The following is a 9,599-nucleotide window of genomic DNA, read 5'->3' on the forward strand; positions in this document are numbered from 1 at the left end:
CTCTGTGTGCTGCCAAAACGTTTATTATTTACAGAAATGTCCTTTATTATTGACATCTATAGTTTTTTAAATCACAATATCAGTGTTTTCGTGACGTTTGAAGGAATGCAGTGAATAATGACATAAAATGATAAAATGATGCTACATAATTGAAATGTGTGAATATGTTGAAAGTGAACGGGATTTTCTTTGTTCCCTCCTCCTGTTTCGTCAGTGCGACCCTGTCTTTACGTCTTATTTCTACTATTTCTTGTGCCCACAAATCCCAAATCGACTCCAGCGCCGAGCCTCCAATTACAACGTTCAGTGTTTAAAGCAACCTTTTAACTTTATGTGCAGAATTTAATAGAACCATAAACCTGCATTACGGGCTGGGCTTCCTCTGTGGAGGTATTTACTCTAAATGTCCGCTTGGTGGCGATCTTACTCCATTGGTTAAACCGAGATTTGACTTTGGGGGAGACTTGGTGTTTTTAGGTAAAAACATTGGAGTCATTCTCTCATTACATATTTAAACTATGTTTTCAGAAAGAAGAAATTAAAGAGTGCAGGCTTTGTCAGTGGAATGTAAAATGTGTTTTATGGAAATGAAGGACGGACATGGTTGAAATGTGTGCATCACTCACAGGCTTGTTGTATAGGTGTGGACTCCTCAGAAAACCATTATCATCCCAGTGCAAGAATCCCATCGTGCACGCGTGCACACACCTATCACTTCACTCTTTTTCCTCATGCGTGTCCTGATGGAATTTACTTTATTTATCTATTTTGGTTTTGTCACATATTTGGAACTGTAAAAGCACTGGACCAATATGTGTTAGTCTGGATGTTTACAAGCATCATTTTGGACAATCGTTCAAACCATTGGTTCTCCAGCATTAGGCCTATATTATATTTATAATATCCAACAGTGAGTCATGAATAAACTACAACTTATTCTGTATTCTGCACTTATTGCACGCCCAATTATTTAGAGACATTAGTTCTATCGACGTCACTTTAGAGCAGTATCTACAATGATGTCAAATAAAACAATATATATTATATATATATTACAGTATATTAGAAAACAAGGACGAGCGTGTCAGGTAGTGAGTGATGTAACAAAGCTCTTTAGCCTTTTGTTGGCCTTCGTTTACGGCTCCAATTCTTTCAGCCAATTACCGCCTTCACGTGCTTATGAAAATCCCATTCACGCGACCATCAAAAAGTGTTTGAGATCCTATTGTTTTGTGATGGAACGGAAATGGGTTTAAAGTGTTAATTGTGCGCGTGTGTTTGTGTGAGGGCTCGTTAACACACACACACACACACACACAAACCCTGACATTTCGGCTTTCATCCACCTTTCAAATGAATAGCAATAATTGAGAGATGCAGCGGATTACACACAACCCCCCCCCCCCCCACACACACACACACAATAACTTCCACCAACCAGCCTATATTTTCCCTTGCTGTGTGCATGTGTTTTATTTCCCTTTCTTCCCCTCGTGCACGCGCTTGTATATCGTCTCTCATCCTCCAGCATCTTCCTCTCTTGTCGTGTTATTATATTACAGCTCCTTGAGGAGACAATCATCCATAGGCTTAGAGCCGCGTTACACCACCGTGGAGGGGGTGGTCGGTGTGTGCGTGCAGGAGCCCCTTTGTGTGTGCGTGCGTGTGCGTGCGTGCACAGAAAAAGCCAATGGGATGAGGAGCACATAATAGATGCAAATGATCGCAGAAACCGACCCACACTCCTCGGGCCAGGAGGGAAGGAGAGAGAGAGAGAGAGAGAGAGAGAGAGAGAGAGAGAGAGAGAGAGAGAGAGAGAGAGAGAGAGAGAGAGGGGGCGGGGGAGGGAGACAAATATGAAACAACTCATTTGTAGAGGAGTAAATCACAGAAAAGCCGTTTGAGCAGCACAGCTTACACCGGAACTGGGATGCTTCTTGTTCCCAGCGTTACGCGTTCTTCTTTCTTCACTTTCTTCTGGTTTTGTGGACTCGGTGTGATGGTTGCAATGGTTCTGATGGTTGTGATGGTCGTGGCACTTTGAACTGTCCCTGGTCTTCACTTCTTCAGGCGGCTGCTGCGCTCAGGCCGTGCGCCGCGAAGAAGGAGCGGACAGAGGCAGAGAACGGTCACCCACCATCATCACCACCACCACCCCCACCCACCCACCCATCGGTGGTGACAGAGCTGCCTTGTTTCCCCCCCTCCACCACCACCTTTCACTGTGTGTATGTTTGTGCGTCTGCTCCAAACCGAGGAAACAAACTGAGTAACGATGAGTTCATATTTTGTCAACTCGCTCTTCTCCAAATATAAAAGTGGAGACTCATTACGCCCAAACTACTACGAGTGTGGCTTCGCTCAGGACCTGGCCGGGAGCCGGCCCACCGTGGTCTACGGACCCAGTTCCGGGGCCACCTTCCAGCACGCGCCGCAGATCCAAGACTTTTACCATCACAGCGCGTCCACACTGCCCAGTAACCCGTACCAACAGAGCCCATGCGCCGTCACGTGCCACGGCGAGCCGGGAAACTTCTACGGATACGACGCCCTGCAACGGCAGACGTTATTTGGAGCTCAAGACGCAGATCTGGTCCAGTACAGCGACTGTAAACTGGGAGGTGCGCCCGGACTGAGCGGCGAGGACGCGGAGGGCACCGAGCAGAGCCCGTCGCCCACGCAGCTCTTCCCCTGGATGAGGCCACAAGGTGAGAACAGTCTGGACGAGAAGGACGGTCCTCTGTAGATATAGACTTACAGCTTCCAAACCGCCATGTTGGGTTTTTTTTTTTTTTTTTTTTTTTTATTCTTAAAGGCGAAAATCAGTGATGGAGAAGGAAAAAGTTGCCGCTGCACCGACTATAGCAGCAGACTGACAGAGGACAGGACAGAGGCTCAGAGCAACTATTATATGGATGTCAATTAAAGAACGTCCTGTATGTAAAGCAGGAAACAACAGGAACTTTACTGTTTTATTGGCAGCAACAAAAAATGTGAATGGCTTTACGGTCTCAGGGCTGTAAGTGCCCACAGACACAGTTAGAAAAATAAGATTTAGGATTAGAAACAGGATGAGAAGAAGAAGAAACAGACACCAGATGTGCAAATTTGGTTATAGTTTAAAATATATATATTTTTTTTATTTTTTTGTCTCATGTGATCAACTACAAAGGTGTGTGTGTGTGTTTTGATGCTACTGCTATTGAGATGGTGTCTTGACTTATCTCACTATTCCTTAAAACCATTTAAGATTATAAATTAATCCTTAAATTTAGGATCCAACTTTAATAAAAGTCTACAGTGAAGTATAAATAGCCGACCCAGGGCCTTTACTTATCATATCATACTAAGATGATGTAATGACTGAATTTGTGAATCGTTTCCAAACCATAAACATAAACCACTTTCATTCTCTTTTTTTTTTGTGTCAATCAGAATTAAGCTTAAACACACGTCGTGGTTTCATTCAGAAGATGCCGCATTATATAAATGTGAGGTTCTAATATTGATTTGTGGACTTTAAACATACACTCCTGGTCCATTAGAGAAAGGTTATCTTCCATTCATGCCTGGGAGGTCGAGAAAGTCCAAAACAGGAAATCCACCTTGTGTCTCGGCCACGTTTGACGAATTGCTGTCGCTTCTTTCAACACAATAGAAATAATTTGTCTAGAAAGGAAGCGGCAAACGCGGCATATACACGTTCTCCTTTACGTTGGTGTTAGTGTTTCCATCCGGAGCTACTGTTATATTTCCATGTTTGCTGTGAAACGCTCACAAAAAAAAAAAAAACAAAAAAAAAACTTCCTATACTTTGGAGGCCCCAAGAAAGATGATGATCGCTGTTTTAATAATTTTTTTTCTTCTTTTTACAATAATAAAACTAAAAAAAGAAACGTTCAGAGTCCCGAATGTCATGCAATTAGCTTTATTTATTTATATATATATATATAGCTGTGGTTTTAATGCTTGAATCATAAATAAAAAATATTGAAGTGGTTATTCTAATTCTAAGTTATTGTATAAGGTATAATACATCCGCACGCATAGGTTTACCAGGATTTTGTCAATTGTGAGTCATTTAAGACAATAAAAGTCTAAAATATTGCATTGCTTTTAACATATTCAGCACCTGTATTTAAAAAATAAAAATAATTCTAAGATGTGTTACTCAGATTATAAATGCATGCTTTTTTTTTTTTTACAATGTTTAAGCAAATATCAAGCTTGTCTTTGAGAGTCTATAGCTTTGATGTTTGCTGCACAAAATCCTCAAAAACGTATCTTTTAAAAATAAAACCAAAAGGCAAATGTTTGTGATGGTCATTCGTGGAGTTTCAGATCATTGGACTGAACTGTTTGTTGTTGGATGTGGGTGTGAATCCATGACTATTGCTTTTATTGTGTGGAAACATTAAGCTGCATCATGAGGTCCCAATCAAGTCCTTTACAAATTATTTAATAATCTTATAACTTCAGCCTGACAAATAATGCAATGATCCCTAAAAAATGTGACTTGATGTTACGTTTGTTTTGTATTTTTCTTATTTGTACTAATTGATGTATTACACGTTCATTTCCGTCAAAAGAACAAAAATTGTTGAGACATGGAGTTTACCCATGTGTTCTCACACACACACACACACACACACACACACACACACACACACACACACACACACACACACACACACACACACACACACACACACACACACACACACACACACACACACACACACACACACAAAAGTTCTTTAAAACTATTTGATTATTTGTTTTTGGTCAAACATTAGTTCTTATTCTTATTTCTGTGTGATGAACTTTTCATGATTTATCCTTTAATTCCTTGGTTCCCAAAGTGGGGTACGTGTTTATGGGTATGTGAATAAAAATTAAAACCATCGTTCATGACAATATTGGAAATTTGGATATAAATAAACCAACAGTCAGGAGACTACATGCATTTCAAATTACACATTAGCCTATAATATATATGGCATCGGGAAAGTATTCGTAGCGCTTTATTTTTTTCTACATTTTATGTTACAGCTTAATTCCAAATTGTACTAAATTAATCTCTTTCCTCAAAATTCTACACAAAATAACCCATAATTACAAGGTGAAAACCTTTTTATTTAGGTTTTTGCAAATTTGTTAAAAAACACAAAACCGAATTTTAATTCTGCAGTCAGGAGCCTCCATGCATTACCTTAAATTACACATTGGCTTATAATATAGTACATGGGGAAAGTATTCACAGTTTCACTATTTTCTACATTTTGTTGTTAAAGCTTTATTCCAAGTCCTATTTCATTAACCTCTTTCCTCAAAATTCTACACAAAATATCCCATAATGACAATGTAGAAAAGTTTTTAGAGTTTTACAAATTTGTAAAATATATATATATATATATATATATATATATATATATATATATATGATTTTATTTATTTTAAGTGTGCAATAGGGCAGTACATGACAAGTGACTGTGAAGAGTTTGGGAACCACTATTTAAATCAATGTCTTTACTCAAAATTGTACACAAAATACCCCATAGTGAAAAAGTTTTTGTTTAGACTTTTTGCAAATTTGTGAAAAACTGTGCAATAGGGGGAACATGGACCGTGAAAAGTTAGTGAACCACTGCTCTAATGATTTCTATGTCTCTCTCCCCTCCTTTCTCCCCAGTAGCTGCGGGTAGGAGGCGGGGCAGACAGACCTACAGCCGCTACCAGACCCTGGAGCTGGAGAAAGAGTTCCTCTTCAACCCCTACCTGACCCGGAAGCGCCGGATCGAGGTGTCGCACGCGCTGGCGCTGACCGAGCGCCAGGTGAAGATCTGGTTCCAGAACAGAAGGATGAAGTGGAAAAAGGAGAACAATAAGGACAAGTTTCCCAGCAGTAAAAGTGAGCAGGAGGCTGTGGAGCGGGAGCGGAGGGAGAAGGAGCTCCGGGAGAGCAGTGGAGGTGGGAGCGGCGGGGAGGGAGGAGGAGGAGGAGGAGGTGGGGGCCCGACACCGGCCCCTGTCCAGGCCCCCATGAGCGAGGATTGCTGTGAGAAAACTCAAAAGCAAATGTAGTGGATGGAAAGATGCGAAATCATGTCTGAGGGAAGGGGACGCTGATCCAAGGCCATCAGACTATTCACCAACTCTTTATTTAATGAAAAACTAAACGGAAGCAATAGGGCGGCTTTAGCTGAACGGGCGCACTGCAGGTCCGCCCGGGTTTCTGATGTTTCTGATGGCTGTACAAACAAGTAGGTGCAAGAATTTGGGAAAAAGAAAGATGTGGCCAATCAATCCAGCTCGAACACTCAATAGTTCTAGTGTTTAAAAAGAAACGACGAAGGAACAGCTTCCTTTTTTTTTTTTTTTGTGGAACAATTATTGTGAACATATTTCTATATTGTTAGGAGTTTATCATTAACAATTTCATCTTTGGCAGCTGTATAGTTTTTAAGTTAAATAATGATGATTATGATGATGATGATGATCGTGCACTTTTTACTGTACTTCTCACTTCTATGTTATTATTGTTGTTGTTGTTATGGCATTGATTGATTGATGATGATAATGACGTAGCAATTTTTTTGAAATTTCCAACAACATGAAACTGCCTATTTATGCCATTTAGTAAGTCGAGTCACTTTTCTACATATTCTAAATGTTGGTTTAGTTCATTTTGATCGATGGTGTTTTTTGTTTTATTTTTGTTTTGTTGTTTTAGTTTTTTCTCTTTCTGGGTAAGAGCATGTGCGCAGTGCAGATAAAGAAGAAAAAAAAATCTAAAAAATAAAAAGAAGTTAAAATCCTGTAAAAAGTTGTGACTTTATTCATGCGTGCACATGTCTGAGTCTAATCTTTCATTCCACAAGTCAAAAATAACAAATGGTTATGACTTTAGTCAAGTTTTTGTCATTAATATTCACCAAAATCTCTATCGACAAGTGTAAACGCAGAGCTGCTGCCCTTTTACTGATTAAACAGTGCAGAATAGACTTCTCTTATAACAACACACACTCATGCAAACAATCCAAATTCAAACATATCTTTATTTATAGCCTAGTCCTTCACTTTTATTTACATTAATGTAGCCCTTTATACACTTCCCATTGCAGTGCCTTCAATCATCGTGTTGAGGACACTGTGAAATACTACCAAATGTAAAAAAAATAATAATATAAAAAAAAAAAATCACATGCACGTGAAATAAATGGTGCTACACTTAAGACATGTCAGAATTACACACCATGGTGAGCCCAAAAATACAAATATTTGTGGCAGGCTTTCAGGGACCCACGGGGCTGTGCGTGTTTTGCGTGTAAAGATGATGGAGAGACATGGAGGCCTGTGTTTACAGCCTGCTATGAATAATGTTAATGCAGGACGACATCCATAAAGCCAGTCAATGGACATCACTTTTCATTTTGTATTCTTTACATCTTAAAGACAGCTAACAACGCATCTAGTGCTGTCATTTCTCTCATTTAGTTTTATTTTTGGATCATTTACAAAAGAGACCATTTGATAATGGCTGTTGGATTTTAATGGAAAACAAATCCACTCCTTTTCAGAGAGAGCACAACAAAAAACTACATGTAACACCAAATTCTATTCTCAGAAGTCTGAATGAATATTGCACTAGAAAGATAATAAATTCAAGATATCATGTAGAGTGTGAAGAATACAATAAGTCTTTCAATTTCTAAAACGTACAATAGAACACCATATAAAACGTTTTTCCTTTTTTATCGCTGATAATTCACTTTTCATGACGACAAAGGGAAGTTTTGATTCTCCAAATAAGATGCTATTGAATATAAAACATAGCCTAGTTGGTCTCAATTACCTCCGCCAAGCGCAAAGCACAGAGCGAAAGGTTATGTTTATGTCAGTGTTTTAGCAAAATAACTTTTAAAAGTTATGAACGGATTTGGATGACATTTTCAGGAAAATTCATAAATGATTACATTTTTGTGATGTTCTGGCTACCAAAAGAAAAAAAAAAATACATATATATATGTTCTCTCAGGGTCAACAGCTCAATGTTGACAGGTAATCATGGTAACACAGCTCAATGGTGACAGGTAGTCATGGTAACGCAGCTCAATGGTGACAGGTAGTCATGGTAACGCAGCTCAATGGTGACAGGTAGTCATGGTAATCCTGAGTTTACCATGTTACCGTGACCGCAGTCTGTTAGCTGAGCTGGAGCTGCTTGGCGGAGGTCTGCGCTCTCTGAGTGCTTTTCTAGTTTCATATGACATAATAATTTTTCAAATTGAAGTTTAGCAGTGGCACAATTTACAATTATAAATAATGGACAGGTATATTTTTGAATTAGATAATGCAAAAAAAAAAAAAAAATGAAAGAAGGGATGTGACCCCCCTAAAAAAATACCCAAAGAATAATTAAGTATGTAGTGAATATTAGGTATAAGTTAATCACGAATATAATAATAATGTTATCTATTATTTTATCTATTATCATTTTGTGTCCAAAATGTGGGTGGATTCTGCTGAAAACTATATCAATCAGTTGATATATCACTACATCAACCTCAATAAAATAGACCTGGTGCAGTTTTTGAGTTCATTTATCGTGCCCAGGGTTGCGAGTTTGATTCCTGGTAAAATGTGTGTTTTTTTCTTTCTTATTTCAGCTACTTAAACTGTCATCTCTTATAGTTTATATACCAACAACAAGTACCCTATATATGTTGGTGTATAACGGGTACAAATGTTCCATGGTTCCGCTCCCATTCACCACATGTTTGGTTCTGTTGGTGTGAAGAATAAAACGAGGACTTACAGGATTATTATCAGTGTATTCATCAAACATTTAAAATGTGCTTTTATTAAAGTCTCTGTAGCCGACATCAAGAATGAGGGAGAGGTTTGATGGATGTTTGAAGGTGAATTCTGTGTTTTTTGAGCTTCGGTTTGCTTGAATTTTTGTTGGGTTCATGACAAACACGCATAACTAAGCACAGGTTTGATAACAGTCAGGTTAAAAAGAGCATGAGAGGGAGTGCAGCATAGTGATAATAACAATAATAATAATCCATTTTATTTGTAATGCACTTTACATTTGACACCTAATCTCAAAGTGCTACATTGGACGACAGAATTAGAACCATACAACATATATTAAAAAGACAGGACTAAAAACAAGCATAAGGGGCCAATAAGGCCTATTCACAGGGCCCGCACAAGGCCGACCCCCCATGGTGGACACTGCACACAGACTACATGCTCTTTAAGCACCAATAACAGGGCCCTGTCGGTGTCTTCTGACCGAGTTCCCTCTACGTGTGACCTTGGACAGTATGGACATGAGAGAACGGGGGCTCCACCCCCCCACTTTACACTCACAGCGTTTAAACAGCGCCACAGCTAAATCTCTTCTGAACACAAAGACGCAAACACAGAGCGGTTCCTTTTCTTTTCCACCAAACCTTTATCTCGAGGCCGTGACCATTCTCTGTTAATATATAATTATATAAATATACATATATAAAAATATACAAATATGCATATATATAAAAATATACAAATATGCATATATATATAAATATACAAATATATAAATG

General features: G+C 38.9%; 1 protein-coding gene across 1 annotated transcript; it reads left to right on the forward strand.

Moving 5' to 3' along the window:
* Window positions 1–1,885: 1,885 nt before the first annotated feature.
* Window positions 1,886–6,760, forward strand: LOC114468011 (homeobox protein Hox-B8a). Its single transcript, XM_028454618.1, has 2 exons — window positions 1,886–2,708; window positions 5,696–6,760. Exons 1-2 carry the CDS (start codon window positions 2,276–2,278, stop codon window positions 6,082–6,084), a joined length of 822 nt encoding a protein of 273 aa, XP_028310419.1. The 5' UTR covers window positions 1,886–2,275; the 3' UTR covers window positions 6,085–6,760.
* The last annotated feature ends 2,839 nt before the right edge of the window (window positions 6,761–9,599 follow it).

Source organism: Gouania willdenowi, chromosome 8 (genome assembly GCF_900634775.1).
Source record: "Gouania willdenowi chromosome 8, fGouWil2.1, whole genome shotgun sequence".
Taxonomy (NCBI): Eukaryota; Metazoa; Chordata; class Actinopteri; order Blenniiformes; family Gobiesocidae; genus Gouania; species Gouania willdenowi.